The sequence below is a fragment of the Marmota flaviventris genome, chromosome 2, assembly GCF_047511675.1.
Source record: "Marmota flaviventris isolate mMarFla1 chromosome 2, mMarFla1.hap1, whole genome shotgun sequence".
NCBI lineage: Eukaryota > Metazoa > Chordata > Mammalia > Rodentia > Sciuridae > Marmota > Marmota flaviventris.
In genome coordinates this window covers 190,299,016-190,320,904 of record NC_092499.1, presented here as the reverse complement: position 1 = coordinate 190,320,904, position 21,889 = coordinate 190,299,016, and the positions used below count along the sequence as shown (strand labels likewise).

The following is a 21,889-nucleotide window of genomic DNA, read 5'->3' as shown; positions in this document are numbered from 1 at the left end:
TAATATCCCAGCGACTCAGGAGGCAAGAGGCAGGAGGACTGCAAGTTCAAGATTAGTCTCAGCAAAGTTCTAAGAAACTTAGTGAGACCCTGTCTCAAAAAATAAAAGTGGCTGGGGATGTGTCTCAGAGGTTAAGCACCTCTGAGTTCAATCCCTGGTACCAAACACACACACACAAAAAAAGATACACAGAAGGAAGAAAGAGAAGGAAGAAGAGGAAGGAGGAAGAAGGAGGAAGGGAATGAAGTGGCAAAGGAGAAGTGGGAGAAAAGTAAAATAAAGGGCAATCAAAGTGAACAGCCCAGAGCAGGAGGGGAACAAGGCTGGACCTGCTCCCCCCACTGTGACTCTGGTCCTCTGCTATGCTCATCCCACCAAGAAGACATGTTCATCCTCAACTAGCACAGGACAGATGAGACCTCAGGTGGGCAACTTGCCAAGGGGCTTTCAACAGAACAGGGTGGTCCTGGTTCAACGCTCAGCTTTCTCCCTGATCCTGGGAGAGGCCCTGGTCAGGTTGGCTCAGCTCAACAGTCATGGCAGCACTAAGGGAATAAAGCCAAGCATGACTTAGAGCAGGGGTCCGCAAGCCACCGCCCAGGAGGCCAATCTGCCTACTGCCTATGTTTGTAGATAAAGTCTTGGAGGACACAGCTATGCAGTCATTTATGTGAGCTTTACAGCTGCTTTCAGGCTATAACCACAGAGCTGAGGCTGTGCCAGAGATCTTCAGACCTGAAAAGCCAAACTGTGTCTGTAATCTGACCCTTCATGGAAAAGAATTTGCCCATCTCTGATTTAAAAAATAATCTGATATCTGAGTTTTTTTCCTAGTTCTCAAGTATTAGAGTACTAAATTAGTTGCCAATCCTATTCAAATTATTTCACTTGACAGGCAAACTTTTATAAAAACGTTATAACTGACAATCTTTGATCCAAGTTTATACTAGTCAGATAAAAAGTCCAATAGTTTTGGGCTCAAATTAATGAAATACCTCTGGCCTGGAGGCCAGCAGCTTAGTTATAGTCCTTGACAAGGGCCTTTTCGCAATCATGGAACAAAGCAGGTGGACCGGAATGCCCTGGCTCTGGAGACATCTTTCATTCAAGGTGGACATGCTTTGTACTTTCTAGCACTAGGACTCTGAATATGTCAATATCCCACTGGCCTGGCCAAGCCTGTTTTCACCAGGGCTCCAGATATCAGTTGGCACCTGGCTTTTGTTATACATAGTATGCCCTCTTCCAAGCTCTTTCACAGATACCTTTTGAAAACTAAGCATTTGAAAAGAAACACTCATTCCCCCAAATACTAATGTTTTTATGAGCAGTTCTTTTGAAGCTGATGCACCTATAACTCTATAATGACTTCAGAATTAAAGTCCACTTCCAATTCCCTTGCTGGTGCTTGATCATGTGATGCTCCTCATTTTTAAAACATCTCTTAGAAAATTTTTAAACATGTAAAAATAGAGAGGCTAGTCCCCAGCAATAGCTTTTACATTCAGCCATTTTTTTCCATGACCCCTTCTCCCAACCTTTTATTTAATATTTGTTGCAGCATTTAAAAGCAAACATCACACATCAAATCATTTCACTCATGAAGGCTTGTTTGTTTTGGATAACACCTTTATCACATCCAACAAATAAAAAAATAGCACCCATTATCACACCCAACAAAATTAACAAGAATTCTTGTTACCAATACCCAGTCTCAAGCTCAGTGTTCTCCAGCTATCTCTATGACTTCCTTCCCTGGAGAGTGCAACCAAGGGTCCAAACACGACTGCTGCGTCAGTCAGCTTTCCTCCACTAGCACAAAGTGCCTGAGAAAAGGAAAGATATATTTGACGCACACTTTCAGAGGTCTCAGTTCTGAATGGCTGGTTCCAAAGTCAAAACATCATGACAGAAGGACATGGCAGAGGAAAACTGCTCACCTTACAGCAGCAGAGAGAGAGGGAGAGAGAGAGAGGAAGGGAGGGAGGGAAGGGCTGGGGACAAGATAAAGTCCCTAAAGCCCCCCCCCCTTATTACAACTCCTACAGTCTCTACAAACTCCAAGTAGTCCATTCAAATTACAAATCCACCAACAGATTAACCCACAGACGAGGTTAGAGGTCTCATGATCCAATCATTTTCTTAAAAGCCCCACTTGCGAACATTGCTGAATTGGAGACCAAGCCTTTGATATATGAGCCTTTGGGGACATTCTAGATCCAAACCATAGCAACTACATATTATATTTTGTTGACAAGTCTCTCAGGTCTCTAGATTTGCAATAGATTCCTTTCATGGTTTTTTTTCCCCCCACCCACTTTTGTTCATCCATTAAATTCTAAGTTGGACAAGCAAACCTTACCAACAATAATACTTTTTCAGCCTTCACATGTTATAAGCAACCCTAACATTCACAGACCCTCAGCCCCTTAGGCTGACTCTTGAGCTCCACCTTCCACAGGCAGTGCTACCTGAAAACCAATATGCTAGGCCATCCCCCCACACTTTCTGCTCTCCAGAGAAGGAATTTAGATTGCTTCAGCAAGCCAGTTCCCTAAAATTAAATCTTTTCATTGCTGTGATGGCCCGAAGACTCTGAATGATTTAAAAAAACAAGGCACCCATTCATTATGGTCTCTTTTATGAATTAACCAAACTTAATCAAGAATCACAAAGTAAATCAACCACACCTAGGGACCCATTATTGTTAACATAACAACATTAATTGAGCACCTAGATCATGCAGCACATTGAGTTATAAAAAAGGATGACCTACATCCCTGCTGGAAGGGACTTACAGTCTAAACCAAGAAGCATTGCATCATTTAAACAAAAGTGCCCAAGGGGACAACAGACACAGTACCACCCAAACTGACACCTATCCCCCAATCACTGGGTTAAGTCTTTATAGCGAGTTGTGGTGGTGTGTGCTGACATTTCCAGCTACTTGGAGGCTCAGGTAGGAGGATCACTGTAGTCCATGAGTTCAAGATAAGACTGGGCAACAGAAAAATATCCTATTCCAAAAAAAAAAAAAAAATTTCTAAAAGAATATTTGTGAAACTGATCTGCACAATGGAATAAAAAGAACAAGAGTCAGAAGGAACAGAATTTGATTGTTAGTTCTACCATTTACAAATTGTGCCATACTAGATAAGTTATTTAGTCTAATTCTCAGTTTGTTTTTTTTTTTTTCATTTAAAATTCAGGTAATCCAAAATACCTCACATAGTAGCAGCTGAACAGAATACCCACTACTGAACAGAATACCCACTACACCAGGCATTGGGTCACAATGTTTTATGTGTACTATATCATCTAATCCTCAAGCCAACACTAGGATACAGCACCTATCATGCCATTTTCCAAAGAAATTAAAAAGGCCAGGTGCTGTGGCACATGCCTGTAATCCCAACGGCTTGGGAGGCTAAGGCATGACGACCACAAGCTCAAAGCCAGCTTCAGCAACTTAGTGAGGCCCTAAGCAACTCACGAGTCTATCTCAAAATAAAATATGAAAAAGGGCTGGGAATGTGGCTCAGTGGTTAAGCACCCCTGATTTCAATCCCTGATTCCTGGAGGAGGAGGAGGAGGAGGAGGAGGAGGAGGAAGAGGAGGAGAAATAAACAGACTGGGCGAGTGATCCACGCAAGCCAACCCAGATACAGGTTATGGGAAAGCCAGGAAAGGGTAGTAGGGCTTCAGAGTTCTTGGTGTCAATCCGTGTGATAATGCCACCCAAATACTCCAACCATCAAGTATAAGACACAAGGCAGCACGAATTGAGGGACTACACCACCAGTGAAATGCCACATCATGTACAATCACAAGAATGGGATCCTAATTAGAAATAAGTTATATTCCAGGTATGTATAATGTCAAAATACACTCTACTGTCATGTATATCTAAAAGGAAAAAATAAGAAAATTAAAAAGATCAAAAATACTAAACCAAAAATACAAATAAATGAAAATAAAAAATAAGTTGAGGGGTAGGGGAAGACCTCCTACTACTGGCTATTAGATTCACTATACTCCGAAGTCATAAGGCACAGCACCTTATAGCTCCCACCCCTATCCAAACAAGAAGCCAGAAGAGACTCCCAAAGTTGTCCTATCTGAGGAATGATTATGTTCAGAGCCATATGATGGTTTACTTCCTTACTGGGGCAAGTCTTCAGCCATCTGCTAAAGAGTATATGAGCCTTTTTTTACTATAAGTCTCAAACACCCAATACTTATGTTCAAATAAGGCCAAAGAGAAATCATAATTTTTCCTTTGTACTCTTTTACTTCCCTTTTACACATATAAATACATAAAAAAGACTGAAGGAAACTAGCCACCAGCAAGAAAGTTCAACTCCCTGTGGCCACCACACCATGAGAAGGCCAACCAAGCCAAGCAGAAACATCACCTGGAGAACTCAGGTCCTTGCAGGAGTACCACCCAGTCAAACCAGAGAATGAAAGAAATAATAAAATGCTGTGGGGTTAAGCTGCTGAGATTTGGGTTGGCTAGACAACTGAAACTGGTAGAAAAGTTTTTCCTGCTAGGCCAAACATCAAATCTATGAATGAAAGGCACCTTGATGGCAACTCACCATCATGTACCAGGGAAATGATACATTCCTTTGACTTGAGGATGCCCACAGGTAAAACTACTCAGCTCTTAGAACCCAGGTTTAAACTGTACCTGGCTCAAGAAAGTTAAATGTTAGTAATGCTCATATTAATAACCATAATGGCAGCCAATATTTACTGAGTGTTTATTACATACAGGCTTCATATTAAACCCTTTATACATTCAATTCTCACAAGTCTTCTGAGGTGGGCTGCTATGATGCCCAATTTCAAATATGGTCATGAGCTCTTGCAGTGGTACACTAACTGGCCCAGGATCACACTGCTAGTAAATAGCGAGTAAGGTTTTCATCCTGGTCCATATAACTCCAGAGAGTGAGCTCCCCACTTACTTCTATCGCCCCTTCAAGTGTGCTGCTGCTTCAATGAAGTTGCTCTCTTTTTTAAATTTTTTAATATTTATTTTTTAGTTTCAGGTGGACACAGTATCTTTATCTTATTTTTATGTGGTGCTGAGGATGGAACCCAGTGCCTCTTGCATGCTAGGCAAGCGCTCTACCACTGAGCCACAACCCCAGCCCTAAAGTTGCCCTCTCTATAGAGGGAAAGGGTGTAAGATTTAACACTGCCTGGTCTGTGGAAGCCTTTCAGTCAAGACCAGCTCTTGGTAGGAAATCTGCAGATGGTAAGGGTAGAGGGGTAGTTTCCTCCCTGACCAGGATCCCGAAGGCCCAGACCACAGGGAGCTATTTTGGCGATTTACACGTGCCTTCCTCACCCCCAGCACCCCTGGTGTGGAGGCCACCTGTAGCATACCCGTGTGGCCCGGCTTAGACCCGCGGAGCGGCAGCTCTTTCTGGTCCACCTGGGCCGTGCAGAACCACAACCGGCGCGAATCAAGAGAACGGACAGAAAGTTAAGGCTTCACATACCACGAATCCCTCCCCCCAGCAGCCTCAAAGTTCTCCAAAGAAAAGGAGAGTTCTTGGCAGGATGGGACAGTGGAGGGTCCCACCCAAGAAATGAGGGGGCCCGGGACTCCCAGGGCCGGGGGCGGGACCCGGTGCTGGCGCGCCCGGAGCGCGGGGAGGCGGGCGAGGCCGGGAGGGAGCCCTTCCTCCTGGCGGGCGGGCGCCACAGGTGGCCCGCGGAGGGGGGGGCGCGGCGGTACTCACCGGAGTCCAGTCGTCCTGCCAGCCTGCAGAGCGCGAGGACCCGGGCGGGCTGGGACACACCCCCGGAGCTGGGCGGGGCGGTAGGGGCGGGGACCGCCGGCAGCCCGCGACCGCCCGCTCGCTCGCCATCTTGAGCCGGTCGGGGGCGGGGCCACCGTCCCAGGCCCCGCCCCAGGCCCCGCCCCGGCCGCCCCGCCCTCGCGGCGAAGGTGGCTGCCGAGGTGGGCGGGGAGGTCAGGTGACCCGGCCGGCGTCCCAAGATGGCGGCGACGGTGGCGCCCCGGAGGCCGTGGCGGCGTCCCGGCTGCTGAGGCGGCTCCGCGCGGCTGGCGGCAGGCGGGCCAGGCCGAGGGCCGGCTTACAAGCGGCCGCCGCCTCTGAGTGCCCCGCGGCCGGGGCCAGGCCGTGCGGCGGCAGCGCCGGGGGATGCTCGTGCTGGGCCGGGCCTCTCCCTCAACTTAGGGCGGCGGCGGGCCCGCGGCCGGGGCTCCCAGGCCATGGCTCTGAGGGAGCTCAAAGTGTGCCTGCTGGGGGTGAGTGGTGGCAGGCCCCGCCGGGAGGCCGCGGGAGGCCGGGCGGGCGGGTCCCCGGCGCCCGCGGCCCCTCCACCCCGCGCTGTCCCGGGCCACTCGCCACCTGACCGCGCCCTGCCGAAGCCCGGGCGCGAGGACCCACGGGGACCCCCTCCCCGGGGCGCAGGCTGCCCGCCGGGGGTGGCTAGTGCAGGGTGGGAGCGGCCAGCCCCCTCCCCCGCCCAGGGAAGCCCGCAGGTCTGGAGGTCGACCAGCAGCACTGGCCTCCTTCCCGTCTGTTGAACTCGTGGGACACCCTGACACTTCTTGCAGAGTTACTTCGCGAAGTAACTCTTCCCACGGAGAGGGGGTGTTCAAACCAGGAAACCCCAAAGGCGAGCGTGCAGCTTGGGTTTCCTGTCTTGTCAGGGTACTTTGGCCCTTTCAGAGTCTTCTGAGGTTGATGCTCTCCTTCCTGAGTTTCTGCTTTGAAGATGAAAAAGAGTTCCCACAACTAGGCTTTGCTGCCCTTGGAATAGGATGGGGACAGGATTCATCAGGGATACTCAACTAATTCAGGAGCTCAGAGTTTACAAATACATGTTGGAAAAAGCAAGTGTGTCACTTTTCACATAAAGCAGAAACTTCAAGTGGTTCAAAGGTCCTGATGTCTTAAAAACTGCAAAACACTTCCCCTATGACACATTTGAACTCTCCTATTTAAGTTTTTATGAAAACCTCTTTTGTGCCCCTCAACTTACAAAATTTGATACACATCTAATATTATTTTTCTGAAATCCTGAACTTATACCATAAAGTTGATTTTTTGCACTTGCAAGCAGGTTCACTTTTTCTTAGTTGCACATCTCATTCTCTTTCAGGATACAGGTGTAGGCAAATCCAGTATCGTGTGGCGGTTTGTGGAAGACAGTTTTGATCCGAACATCAACCCAACAATAGGGTAAGAGATTAAGCTTAATTAATACACATCTAAAGGCACTTAGGAAATTCTTCCATACAAAAAAAATGTGTTACAGGTGTAGCCCCTGCTGCTTCAGGGAATTCCGAGTTGCTGATCCTCAACATCTCCAGGATTTGAAAGAGTACCATGAGGTCTGGTGTATTTTAGGAATATATTTTCTTAAGTCTTGGGAGTGAAAACTTCAAAGTAAAAAAATAGAAATTTGAATCTTGCTTATTGTTAGAATAGACATAGAAGCCATTTATTTATATGTATACACACACACACACACACACAGAAGTCCATAAATATCAAGAATTGCATCTTGAAAGAAGGCAAATGAAAACAGGTCCTGGTACCATTCTTTTAGCCCTATCAATTAGAAAATACTCAGATGGTTTTAGTCCTTTAACAGCAGCAGGATGGGGTCCAAACCCTTCTCATACATTCCTGTGCTGTTAGTAATGATGCATTAATAAATTAATGTTGAGATGTGAGGCCTCTGGTGTTTTGGAGATAGAGTATTAAGTGTCACAGTACTAATATTTAATGTGAGAAGTATTTTGTAGTAGCTTTGTTTTTGTTTTTTTGGTACTGGGGCTTGAACTCAGGGGTGCTCTACTACTGAGCTATACCCCTGGTTCTTTTTATATTTTATTTTGAGATAGGGTTTTGCTGAATTGCCCAGACTGGCCTCAAAGCTGCCATCCTCCTGCTTCAGCCTCCCTAATAGCTGAGATTACAGGCATGCACCACTCGGACTGGCTGTTTTATAGGTTTTAATATTACATTAGGCTTGTAAAACTAAACAGCTGCTGTGCTCTATTTTTATTGTCAAACGCCCACCAATCAAATGGTTTCCTCCATTTAAAGAAAAGTTCTGTGGAGCTCATCTTTAAGATAAAATACGGTTTTGTGCTCTATACAGATCATTTTCTGCTTCAAAGAAAAATATGTTACCAGTCCATGAAGGGAATTGCCATCTGATTATCCCCTGAGAAACTAAAAACTCCTTTTGTCAGTTCATGTCTGCTTTGTTAAACTTTGTTAAACATTTGAGGTCATGAGAATGAAATCCACCACTCTTTCTGCAGTTAAAATGCCTTTCAGTATCCTTCAAGCAAGAACTGGGTATGTGCACATGTTTAAAGCATGACCTCACCCTCCTCGGGGCCTGCCTGTCACTACCTGCACAAGAAAGTGAAGTGATAGGAAGTGATATCAAGTATTGCTGATGATTCAGAGAGTGACATACTTCACACTGAGTCAGAGCCCAAAACACAGAACCATCTTGGTTAGTCCTGAATGAGGAGAGAAGAAATGAAGGTACAGTTTCATGGGCTTCAGTGTGGCTAGTGCTGACTTCCCCTCTCCCTGTCATCAGCGGCTCCTCTGTGCCACATATTTGTGGCCCCAAGCCATCTCATCTCTTCTCCACCAGGAAAGAAGAAGCCAAGGCTTTCTCTTTCTCCTCATTTCCTTCTTGCTCCCTTTCCTTGTTTCTTTTTTCTTAGCCTCAAAAGGTAGCTTCTTCCCTCATGACCAACCCCAACACACCCTGGAGCTCTGGTAGCCCACCTCTTCATCACTTTCTTCTGCTTCCCCTACATTCTTGTCACAGCCTGCAAACAAGCTCCCCATCCACCCGCCTCCACTACAAGGACACAGTTGCCTGGCCCTGCTGCTCAAAGCATGTAACTCCTCGGCTGCTGTTCTCTCCATAGCCACTGTCATCTCATCAATTCTAACCCACCACGCCATTAAAACAGCCTTCTGTGGGTATTGATCACCATTAATTACCAAACCAGTAGGTCTTTCGCCCTCCTGTCCCTCCCTTAAAAAGATTTTTTTTTAAAAAATCGAGTATTTAAAGAAAAGAAGTGTACCAGTTGATGTGAGGGACAGTAAGTAGAAGAAAGCTGGAACCACACATTGGGAGGGCTGAGTAGGTTGAGAGGAAGGGTTGGAAGGCTAGAATGGCAGGACCAAGCAAAAACTGGAAAGGTGGCCAGAGGGGCTGCTAAGACAGCAAGGACCAGGCCTCTAGGCCACCCTGGGCCCCAGAGATGGGGCAGATCCAGCATTGCAAACACATCCCCAATTTCTTGGAGTGAAACTCCTCTGTCTTCCCTAGTTCCCTTCTTCTACCTGTGGACATACTACTCACTGTTGTCTCCTGGCCTCTCCTGCTGATGAGGAGCTGTGTCCTGGCTCCCGTATCTTCCCGAAATCCTCCTCTCCCCTTTCACAGCTGGCCTTCCTCTGGGTAATATGACCCAAAGTCAATTTCTCTAACCTTTTCCTTGGCCCATATCGCCAACCCATGATTTGGACCTATTCTCACACAAAACTCAGTATCTGTCCCACTTCTACTCCTAAATCTTTCACTCCTCCTAAATTTGGGTTCTTCCTTAATGGCCCAAGTGTTTTGTATAGTGGGGAAGAGCCTGGGCCCTGAAGAACTATGCTGTGCTGAACTTGAATTAGGCCCTTCACTTGAGCCACCCTGTTGGGTGTAGGGAGGTCCTAGTCCTGCCTACACCGTGGGGTGGTTAGCAAACATTCATTCAGTCTCTTGACACAATGGACACAGGAAGTGTGCAATAAATATCTGTGATTGTTAATGCTAGGACTCCATCCCTTTCGACCCTCTCGTTACACACATGCACGGGCATCCTCATGTCCCCTCCTAACTCACTGTCACTAGCTCCTGTCCAGGCCACCACCTAAATATCCCAATTATTAAAGGCCTCATCTTCTCTTATTAGTGTGGGTCTCACGCCTGTGGTCTCCCTGGACTGTAGCTCTGCCACTTACTAATCAATGAGCCCTGGATAGTTGACTCTTAATCAGCAAAAGAAGGGTAATGCTAGGACCTCACTATTGTTAGGAGATTCCATGAGAGAGTGCACTAAAGGTTTTTGCAAAAACCAGTAACATTGGGGCTCAATAAGTGGTAACTTGTTATTTTTCAAATATTTCAGTCTTTTTTACTTTATTTTTATCAAAGCAATGTGTATGTGGTTTTTAAAACATATGAGATGGTGACACAGGGCTTTTAAGGAAATATGACTGTCCCCATTCGATTCTGACCCATTTCCTAGAGACAACCACTGTTGCCATGAAAATCAACTATTTTTTCTGGTCTTTCCTCCAGATTTTTTTTTTGTAATATGTGACTGGTAGATCTCTTCTTCTCCCCTCCCTCCACCCCCAATCAGTTTTAGGCAATATCTACTGATTTTTTTCCTTTGGAATGTGAGAATTTGACCTTTCTCCTCTTCCCAGCACCTGAACATTTGCCCTTCTCTATCTTTGCATTAAAGTTCTGTCATTGAACTACACTGATAGCTTAGTGTTAACAGTAAGGCCCTGGGCTGGGGATGTAGTTCAGGTAGTAGAGTACTTACCTTGCATGCACAAGGCCTTGGGTTCTGATCCCCAACACCACCACCAAAAAAAAGAGACAGGCCCTCAAACCAAAGTGTCTTCACCTCCCAGCTTTAACACTCAAGTTGCTCTGTGGACTTGAGCAAGTTATTTAACCACTTTGTTACTTAATTTGCTCATTTAGGAATACTCTGTGACATCTTTCTTAAAAGGTTTTTGTGAATATTGAGTTAAAATACAAAACTTACTTGGAATGATACTTAACATACAGTAAACATTCAGTACTTCTTAGCAGTTTTTTGCTTTTTTAGTACTGAAAATTGAACCCAGGAGCCCTCTACCACTGAGCTACTACTCTAGTCCTTTTCTTTTTCTTGGTTATTTTTAAACCATTATCTTAAAGTTGAGGCTGGTCTTGCACTTGCCATCTTTCTGCCTCATCCTCTGGTGTAGCTGGGATTATAGACACATGCCACTGTGCCTGGCTAGCGATTGGTATTTTTAAATAAACTTCTAAAGCTATAATTTTGAATTCTATAAATGGAATTAGACAGTGTATGTTCTTTCAAGCATTGTGAGATTCATCTGTTATTTCATGTGCTAATAGTTAATTCATTTTTATCATCATATCATAATATCCCACATTTGGATGAATGTCCCACATTTTATTGATTCTATTCTTGTACATTTTGTTCCTCATATAGGGCTATTACATACAGTTGTGCTATTTGTACACACATCCTCCTGTGTGCAGAATATTGTACGTATCTTGTGCCTGTATTTATAATTTTGTTGGAGGCTATATACATCTGGCAGTGAATATTGTTGGGTCACAGGGAAATGTATCTTCCAAAGGATTAAACCAGTTTACCCTTCTCACCAGCAGTGTACAGGAGTTCCAGGTGCTTCACACCCTTTGCAGCATTTGCTGTGTCTTTCCTTTTACTTCTTTTGGAGGTATGTGATAGTATCTCATTCTGGTTTTAGTTTCTATTTCTCTAATAATTAAAGCTCCTGAACACTTCTTCCTGTTTATCAGCCATTTGGATATTAACCTTTTTGAAGTGCTTGTTCACAAATCATGTCCATTTTTCTCTTGGATTGTTAGTAGTTTTCTTAGTGGTTTGCAAACATCGTGTTTGTCTTCTGTATACTAGTCATTTATTCTGTGTTTTGCAGATGTTTCTCACACTGACTTTTTCACTCTTTGAAAGGGTCTTTGAATGAACAGATGTTCTTATTTTTAATGTCCATCTAATCAGTCTTTCTGTTTTTGGTGAGTGCTTTTTAGGTCTTGTTTAAGAAACTTTGCTTTACCAAAATGATGAAAATGTTTCCGGTTGTAGGAACTTTGTTTCACTTTTAAGATTTAGATCCAATAGTCCTATTCCCTTTTCTTTTTTTAAAGATCATGCAGCATACCCTGCTGCTGTTTGCTGAACCACCATTGTCCTGAATTGAGCATACATATTTATAAGGCTCTGTTTATGGATCTTTTATTATATTTCTTTGGTCTATGTTTTCAATTGATTGTACTGAAATATAGTTTAACTACATTAAAAATGAACCCATTTTAAGTGAACACTTTGAATTTTTATACATTTTTACATCTGTGAGATGACTACTGCAGTCAGGATCATTATTCCAATAGATTCCCTCTTGCTTCCTTCTATTGAGTTCCACCTTTTCCCCCAGCTCCAGGCAACCACTGAGAAGCCTTGTTACTTGAGGTTGTATTTACCTGTATTCATGCATCAATGGTTCGTTCCTTTTTATTACTGAGTAGTATTTCATTGTTTGCTATGTAGCACAATTTATTAGGGGTTTTCAGTTATATACAATGCTGTTACAAATAAAGCTGCTCCAAATATTTATGGGCATATCTTTGTAAGGAAATATATTTTGTTTATATATCTAGGAGTGCAATTTCTGGGTCACATGCTAAATATGACAGTTTTCTAAGAAACTGTCAAGCTATTTTCCAGAATAGTTGTACCATTTTATGTTCTGTCAGGCAATATGTGAAAGTTCAGTTGTGTCTTTTTAATTTTAATGATTCTATTGGATGTATAGTGATATTTCACAAGCTTTAATTTGTATTTTCCCATGGCAGATGACATTGTTCACCTTTTCATCTGCTTGTATCTGTTCATACCTTTGTCTATTTCTCATCGGGTTGTTTGTTTTGTACCTCTCAATCTATAGCTTTTCCTTTTCTTAGCAATATCTTTTGAAGAATACAGGAGTTTCAATTTGATCAAATTCAACTTATCAGTTCTTTTTATGTTTCATGTATTATATGTCTTATGCATCCAAGATCACAAAGATTTTCTCCAGTGTTCTGGAATTTTTACATCTTCATACTTTTTAAATTTGGTCAATGATCTTATTTCTAACAATTTTTATTTACCAAGTGAGATAAATGCCAAGGATCCTTCTTAGTATTTCTTGTATGTCAATTTAGTTAATCCTAGCAATATTTGTTAATTTTGAATTTTGCATTTATTGCATTAAATTACCATGGCACCATTCTCAAAAATAAATTGATGCTTATGTGTGGGCTTATTTCTGGACTTTTGGTTTTATTCCATTGGTCTAGTTTATGCCAGTGCAATACTGTGTTTGTTGCTATAGTTTTAGTTTTTAAAACATAATGTGGTCTTAAAGTCTGATGGTTATCTAATTGTGTCCTTATTTCTCAAATTCGTTTTGGTTCCTCTAAGTCCCTGGCATTTTGGTACAGATTGTAGACTCATGATGCCCACTTCCTCAAGAGAGTCTCCTGATTTTGATTAGGAACACAATGACTCTGTTGACTCATTTGGGGAGAATTGACATGTTAACAGTATTGCATCTTTTGATCTATAAACATGATATAAGATGTATTTCTCTGTTCTTTTAACTTTTTATCAAAGTTTTTTAGTTGTTACTACACAAGTCTTGTATTTATTTTGTTAAACTTACCCCAAAATATTTCATGACTTTTGATGTTACCATAGTGTGGTTTTTTGTTTGTTTCAATTTTCTTTGCTAATAATACATAGACACAAAATTGGTTTTTACATAACAACCTTGTATCCTGTGACTTTATAAATTCAGCTAACTTGGAGAGCTTTTTGTTTGTTTGTTTATTTTTATTTTTATTTTTTTGTAGATTCCTTGGGATTTTTTTAAGCACATAATCCTGTCAGTTGTACTTCTCCACTACCAAACTATATGCCTTTTATTTCTTCCACTTGCCTCATTAACAAGTAGACCTCCAATACCATGTTAAGAATTAGTGTGAGCCAATATTCTTCTCTTAGTTCTGATTTTAGGGGAAAATCATTCAGTCTTTTACCATTAAATTAATGGTTGATCTAGGTGTTTTATAGATGTCCGCTATCAGGTTGAGGATGTTTCTTTCCATCCCTGAATTAATGAAAAAAAAATTTTTTAATTGAAAATTGTGTTGTGCTGGGTGCAGTGGCACATGCCTGTGGGCTCAGGAGGCTGAGGCAGGAAGATTGTGAGTTCAAAACCAGTCTCAGCAAATTAGTGAGGCTCTAAGCAACTTAGCAAGACCCTGTCTCTAAATAAGTACAAAATCTGCTGGGGTTAAGTACTCCTGGGTTCAATCCCCAGCACCAAAAAGCACACTGTTTTTTACTTTATCAGGTAGTTTTTAAAATATATTTGGACTTTTTTTTTTTTTTTTAGCTGTTAATATGGTGACTTTACAAAAATTGATACTAAAACAGTAAACAATGTTATGTTTCTAGGATAAATTTCTCTTGGTCATTATGCATTATCTTCTTCATACATTGTTGGATTTACTAAAATTTTGTTAAGGATTTTATGCCTCCATGTTTATGAAGAATATTAGTCTTTAATTCCTATGATGTCTTTCTCTAATTTTGGTATGAAGGCCTCATAAAATGAGTTGGGAAGTGTTTTTTGCTTTGTTGGAAGAATTTGTGTAGAATTGGTGTTATTTCTTTCTTGAATATTTGGTAGAATTCAAAAAGCCATCTGAGCAGAAAATTTTTAACTATAGAATTCACTTTTATTATTAAATATAGGCCTATTCAGGCATCTATTTCCTCTTCTGAAAGCTTGGCTAGTTTATGTCTCTCAAGGAGTTAATTTGTTGGCATTAAAATTGTTCAGAATATCCCCCCTGTTGTCCTTCTAATATCTTTAAGGTCTGTAGCAACAAGCCCCACTTCCATTCTTTTCCTGTCGAGAGAGGTACTGTGCCCCAGAGATTGACCCCAGCCTTTCTTATTTTTCATTTGGACATGGTATCCCTGAGTCACCCAGGCTGGTCTCGAACATGCCATTCTCCTGCATCAGCCTGGAGTTCTAGGCATGTGCACCAACCTTCTTCCAGTCTCTATTAATAATTTGAGTTTGCTCTCATTTTCCCAGTCTGTTTAGTATAACTTTATCAGTTTTATTGTTCTCAAAAAAAAAAATCAGTTTTTGCTACCTTCTTATTTCTGTTTTTCTACTTAATTGATTTTTGTTTTTACTTTTTTTTCCTTCCTTTTGCTTACTTTGGCTTAATTTGGTCTTTTCCTAGTTTGTTGTTGTTTTTATTGTTTCTTTTTAAATATACATGACAGTAGTATGTATTTTAACATACATGTATGAACTTATTATTATATTTATTATATTATAACTATATCTTATTATAATTAGGATCCCATTCTTGTGGTTGACCATGATGTGGAGTTACACTGATCATGTTTTCATATATGATAATGGGAAAGTTATGTTTTGTTCATTCTATTGTCTTTCCAATTCCTATCCCCCTTCCCTTCACTTCATTCTCTTTTGTCTAATCCGGTGAACTTCTATTCTCCCCTCACCATTATTATGTGTTAGCATCTGCATTATCAGAGAGAACACTGGGCCTTTGGATTTGGGGGGTTTGGCTTATTTCACTTAGCATGCTAGCCTCCAGTTCCATCCATTTACCAACAAATACCATAATTTCATTCTTCTTTATGGCTGAAAAATATTCCATTGTGTATATTTACCATGTTTTTCTTTATCTATTCATCTATTGAAAGGTACCTAGGTTGGTTCCACAACTTAGCTATTATGAATTGAACTGCTATAAATTGATGTGGTTACATCACTGTACTATGTTGATTTTAAGTCCTTTGAGTATAAACCAAGGAGTCGGGTAGCTGGGTCAAATGGTGGTTCCATTCCATGTTTTCTGAGGAATCTCCATACTGCTTTCCGTAGTGGTTGCACCAATTTTCAGTCCCATTAGCAATATTTGAGTATACCTTCCCCCCCACATCCTCGCCAACATTTATTGTTACTTATATTCTTGATCATTGCCATTCTGTCAAGAGTGAGATGAAATCTTAGAGTAGTTTTGATTTGCATTTCTCTAATTGCTACAGATGTTGAACACTTTTTCAAATATTTGTTGATCAATTGTATTTCTTCTTCTGTGAAGTGTCTGAAGCCCATTTATTGATTGGGTTATTTGGGTTTTTTTGGTGTTAAGTATATTATGAGTTCTGTATATATCTAGAGATTAATGCTTTATCCAAGATGCATGTGGTAAAGATTTTCTCCCAATCTTTAGGCTCTCTCACGTTATTGTTTCCTTTGCTGAGAAGAAGCTTTTTAATTTAAATTCATCCCATTTATCCATTCTTGATTTTACTTCTTCCACTTTAGGAGTCTTGATAAGGAAGATCCTAGGCCAACATGGTGAAGATTTGGGCCCTTTTTTCCTTCTATTAGGCGCAGGGTCTCTGTTCTAGTGCCTAAGTTCTTTACCCACTTTGGGGTGATTTTTATGCAGGGTGAGAGATAGAGGTTTAATTTCATTTTGATACATTTGGATTTCCAGTTTTCCCAGCACCATTTATTGAATAGGCTATCTTTTCTGCAGTGAATGTTTTTGGCATCCTTACTAGAGTATGAGATTACTGTATTTATGTGGGTTTGTCTTTGTGTCCTCTATTTTGTACCTTTGGTCTCCAAGTCTATTTTGGTGCCACTTCCGTGCTGTTTTTGTTACTACAGCTCTGTAGTATAATTTAAGGTCTGGTATTGTGATGCCTCCTGCTTCACTTTTCTTGCTAAAGATTGCTTTAGCTATTCTGGGTTTTTTATTTTTCCAAATAAATTTCATGATTGCTTTTTTCTATTTCTATGAAGAATGTCTTTGGGATTCTAATAGGAATTGCATTAAATCTGTGTAATGCTTTTGGTAGTATGGCCATTTTGACAATGTTAAAAAACTGCCTGCCCAGGAGCAAGGGAGATTTTTCCATCTTCTGAGGTTTTCTTCAGTTTCTTTCTTTGGTGTTCTGTAGTTTTCATTATAGAGGTCTTTCACCTCTTTTGTTAGATTGATCCCCAGGTTTGTTTGTTTGTTTTGTTTTGTTTTGTTCTGTTTTTTGAGGCTATTGTGAATGGAGTAGTTTTCCTAATTTCTCTTTCAGTGGATTCATGGCTGATGTATAGGAATGCATTTGATTTATGGGTTTTGATTTTATATCCTGCTCCTTTGCTGAATTCATTTATTAGTTCTAGAAGTTTTCTGGTGGAATTTTTTGGATCTTCTAGATATATGTCATCAGCAAATAGTGATAGTTTGAGCTCTTCTTTACCTGTTTGTATCCTTTTAATTTCTTTCTTTTGTCTAATTGCTCTGGCTAGAGTTTCCAGGACTATGTTGAATTGAAGTGGTAAAAGAGGACATCCTTATATTATTCCAGTTTTTTAGAGGGAATGCTTTCAGTTTTTCTCCATTTAGAATGATGCTGGCCCTACGTTTAGCACATATAGCTTTTACAATGTTGAAGTATGTTCCTATTATCCCTAGTTTTTCTGGTGTTTTGAACATGAAGATGTGCTATATTTTGTCAAATGCTTTTTCTGCATCTATTGACATGATCATATGATTCTTGTTTTTATGTCTATTAATATGATGACTTGTGTTTATTGATTTCCATATGTTGAACCAACCCTGCATCCCTAGGATGAGCCCCACTTGATTGTGGTGCACTATCTTTTAAATATTTTTATGTGATTTGCCAGAATTTTATTGAGAATTTTTGAATGTATGTTCATCAGGGATATTTGTCTGAAGTTTTCTTTCCTTGATGTTTCTTTGTCTGGTTTTGATATTGGGGTGATATTAGCCTCACAGAATGAGTTTGGAAAGCTTCCATCCTTTGCTATTTCATGGAATACCTTGAGTAGTTTTGATGTTAATTCTTCTTTGAAATCAGCTGAGAATCCATCTGATCCTGGGCTTTTCTTGGTCGGTAGGCTTTTGATGGCGTTTTCTATTTCATTACTTGAAATTGATCTGTTTAAATCATGTGTGACCTCCTCATTCAGTTTGGGTAGGTCATATGTCTCTATAAATTTGTCGATGTCTTCAATATTTTCTATTTTATTAGAGTATAAATTTTCAAAATAATTTCTAATTATCCTCTGTATTTCAGATATGTCCATTGTGATATTTCTTTCTTTATCTTTTATTTTGGTTCTTCTCTCTTTTTCTCTTCATTAGCATGGCCAAGGGCCTATCTATTTTATTTATTTTTTTCAAAGAACTAACTTTTTCTTTTGTCAATTTTTTCATCTGTTTGTTTTGTTTTGATTTCATTGGTTTCAACTCTGCTTTAATAATTTTTTGTCTTCTATTGCTTTTAGTGTTGACTTGTTATTCTTTTTCTAGGTCTTTGAGATGTAGTGTTAGGTCATTTATCCATTGACCTTTTTATTCTTTTAATGAATGCACTCAATGCAATAAACTTTTCTCTAGTACTGCCTTCATAGTGTCCCAGAGATTTTGATATGGTGTATCAGTGTTCTCACTTACCTCTAAGAATTTTTTTATGTCATCCTTGATTTCATCTACTATCCATTCATCATTCAGTTATGTATTATTTAGTCTCCATTTGTTATAGTAGCTTCTATTTTTTGTTGTGTCATTGATTTCCAATTTCATTCCATTGTGGTCTATAGAATGCAGGGTATTATCTCTTGTTTTTTTGTATTTACCTGAGTTGCTTTATGACATAAGACATGGTCTATGTTAGAGAAGGAGCTGGATGAAATATTCTATACATGTCTGTTAAGTCTAAATTATTGATTGTATTATATAGTTCTGTAGTTTCCTTATCTAGTTTTTGTTTGGAAGATCTGCCTAGTAGTGAGAGAGGTGTGTAAAGTCACCCAATATTATTGTATTGTGGTCTATTTGACTCTTAAAACTGAGAAGGTTGTTTTTTGTTTGTTTGTTTGTTTTATGTATATAGATGCTCCATTGCTTGGGGCATAAATATTTATAATTGTTATGCCCTGCTTATATATACTTCCTTTAAGAAGTGTGAAATGTCCTTCTTTGTCTCTTCTGATTAACTTTGGTTTGAAGTCTACTTTTTCGGAGATGAGACTGGAAACCCCTGCTTGTTTATGCAATTCATATGAGTGATTTATAAATCCTTTCATCTTCAGCCTGTGATGTCTTTGCCCATGAGGTGAGTCTCTTAAAGACAGCATATTGTTGGTTCTTGCTTTTTAATCCAATCCACCAGTCTATGTCTTTTGATTGATGAGTTTAGGCCATTAACATTCGAGGTTATTATTCATATATGATTTGTATTCCTGTCATTTTGATTTATTTTGGTTTTTTATTTGTCTTAGTTTCTCATTTGGTTGAATGTCCCTTTAGTGTAAATCCTCCCTTTGCTGGTTTTCACTTTTTTTTCGCTTCATCCTCATGGAATATTTTGTTGAGAATGCTCTGTAGTGTAGGCTTTCTAGCTGTAAATTCTTTTAATTTTTTTTTGTCATGGAAGGTTTTAATTTCATCTTCAAATCTGAAACTTAATTTTGCTGGATATAAAATTCTTGGTTGGCATCCATTTTCTTTCAGAGCTTGAAATATATTATTCCAGGACCTCCTAGCTTTGAGGGTCTGGGTTTAGAAATCAGTTGAGATCTGAATTGATTTCCTCCTGTATGTAATTTGATTTTTTTTTCCTCATAGCCTTTAAAATTTTGTCTTTATTCTCTGTGTTAGTCATTCTCATTATAATGTGTCTTGGTGTGGGTCTGCTGTAATTTTGTACATTCGGGGTCCTGTAAGCCTCTTGTATTTGATTTTCTATTCCATTCTTTAGATTTGGGAAATTTTCTGCTATTATATCATAGAAAAGATGTGCATTCCTTTGGTTTGTTTCTCTACTCCTTCATCTGTTCTAATAACTCTTAAATTTCATCTTTTCATGTTATCCCATAATTCTTGGTTGTACTGTTCATGGTTTCTTACCATATTCTCTGCATATTCAACTCTACTTTTCAGATTATATATTTTTTCTTCATTGTCTGAGGTTCTGTCTTCCTAGTGGTCTAGTCTGTTGGTGATGCTTTCTATTGAATTTATAATTTGGTTTACTGATTCCTTCATTTTGAGGATTCCAGCTTAGGTTTTTTTCATGGTCTCTAACTCTTTATTGAAGTGATCTTTCTCTTCCTGTATTTTTTCTTTGATTTCACTCCTTATACTATCCTTTACTTATTAACAGAACGTTTTAACTATATACAGTCTGCACTCCTTCTTGGACATTTCTTCTACTGTGCTATCAATGCCTTCCGTTGTTGAAGCATCTTGGTTTGTTTGGGGCACTTTATTCCCTATTTTTTCATGTTGTTAGTGTGCTTTCCCATCTAAAAGTATGGATATAAGACAGGATAAATTCTATCATGTAGACCTATAGTGTTCCTGAAAGTTTCCAGTGTTTCGCCTTTACTGGTGAGACCAATATCAACAGCACACAGTTTAAAACAATATATAGTCTTAAACCTAATAGCTCCCACTAAGGCATCTATTGCTTTCTTGCATTAAACCAAAATGATGAGTTGAGTAACTGTCTATAGTACAAACAGAATATTTGTGAAAACGATTTACAATTTCAAATGGTGAATGACAGAACAGAGATAGTGTAGTATGCAATATTCGCAAGGGAGGAAGAGAGAAGCTAGAAGTAAAAATTCACAGGAAGAGTGGAAGAGGAACCAACAGAGATTGGCTGTTGGTTGGAGAAATGTTGGATAGAAAATCCAAGAAAATAGACAAGATCAAGGAAGAATACAAAGAAAAAAACTTAAAGACATAAAAATACAACAAAAATGCAAAACACCATTCATATGTCATTGTCCTCCACACACTGATGCATAAAAAAATCCTGTTCCAAATATGATAGAGAGATTACTGAACCAAGGGGCTGGAGATGTGGTAACGTGCTTGCCTGGCATGCGCGGGGCGCTAGGTTCGATCCTCAGCACCACAAAAAAATAAAATAAAGATGTTGTGTCCACCGAAAACTAAAAAATAAATATTAAAAAATTCTCTCTCTCTCTCTCTCAAAAAAAAGAAAAAAAAGAGAGAGAGAGAGAGAGATTAGTGAATCAAAAAATAAATCTTGCTGGAAAGTCAAACTTTCTCTGTCAGTGTTCAACAGTTTCTCAGCTCTGTCTCTGACATCTCTTGGGATCACCAAACCCAGATCAGCCCTCACAAACCCAGTCTCTATTCCACTGATCTCGGCTTCAGATACCTCAGACTTAGTCACACTGTAGTCTCAAGATCTCAATGCTGCTCCTATTTGCAGAGAACACCAGGGATACACTTATGCAAAGGAACAACCCCAAAAAGCAGCAGCAGGACAAAGGCCACCAGCACTCTCAGCAGGAATACCCCAGGTTCCTCCAACCCGCAGGCACCCCCACACTGGACCTGCAGGTCCCAGCTGAAGTCCCCAAACAGGCTCTTGTGGTGGTAATCCTGCTGACACCAGGCCCTGGCTGATGTCCCAAAATGGGTGCAGCCACATGCAACCAAACCTGGAGTCTCCCCCAAAGCAGTCCTCTAGGCCATGGTAGCAGCAGTAGTAGCTGTGGTTGTTGGCAGCTGGTCAGCAGTAGCGGAAGTCTGCAGCTGTGGGGGCAGTGTCTCCAGGCTCTCTCCGGGAGTCAGCAGCAGTGTCTGCTTCAGTTGCATCTGGGGCAACGGTTTCTTCTGTGGAAGTAGCACCCAGAAAGAAGACTTCCCGCAGTGTAATCAGAGGCAGAAGCAATGGTGCTAGTGGTACTGGTGGTGGTTGATTGACAAGAGATTTCTGGTTCAGCAGCAGCAACACAGAGGTAGAGTCAGAATTCACTTCTGAAGTAACAAAGGTCGTTCCCAGAGAAGAGACCTCAGGGCAGGGCAGCAATGTCTGCCTGGCATCCATGTT

The 21,889-nt window shown here is 40.5% G+C and overlaps 1 protein-coding gene and 1 long non-coding RNA gene across 2 annotated transcripts in view; one reads left to right on the top strand and one right to left on the bottom strand.

Moving 5' to 3' along the window:
• The window catches only part of LOC139704780 (uncharacterized), a 60,417-nt gene extending 54,645 nt beyond the window's left edge, over positions 1-5,772 (bottom strand). Inside the window, exon 1 of the long non-coding RNA XR_011706778.1 lies at positions 5,757-5,772. This is a non-coding gene — a long non-coding RNA (uncharacterized lncRNA). The remainder of the gene's footprint in view (positions 1-5,756) is intronic.
• A 234-nt stretch (positions 5,773-6,006) lies between these two features.
• Rab22a (RAB22A, member RAS oncogene family) overlaps positions 6,007-21,889 on the top strand; it is a 64,739-nt gene continuing 48,856 nt past the window's right edge. Inside the window, exons 1-2 of the mRNA XM_027946443.2 lie at positions 6,007-6,289; positions 7,150-7,229. Of these exons, the coding sequence (XP_027802244.1) occupies positions 6,254-6,289; positions 7,150-7,229 (116 nt within the window). The 5' untranslated portion in view covers positions 6,007-6,253. The remainder of the gene's footprint in view (positions 6,290-7,149; positions 7,230-21,889) is intronic.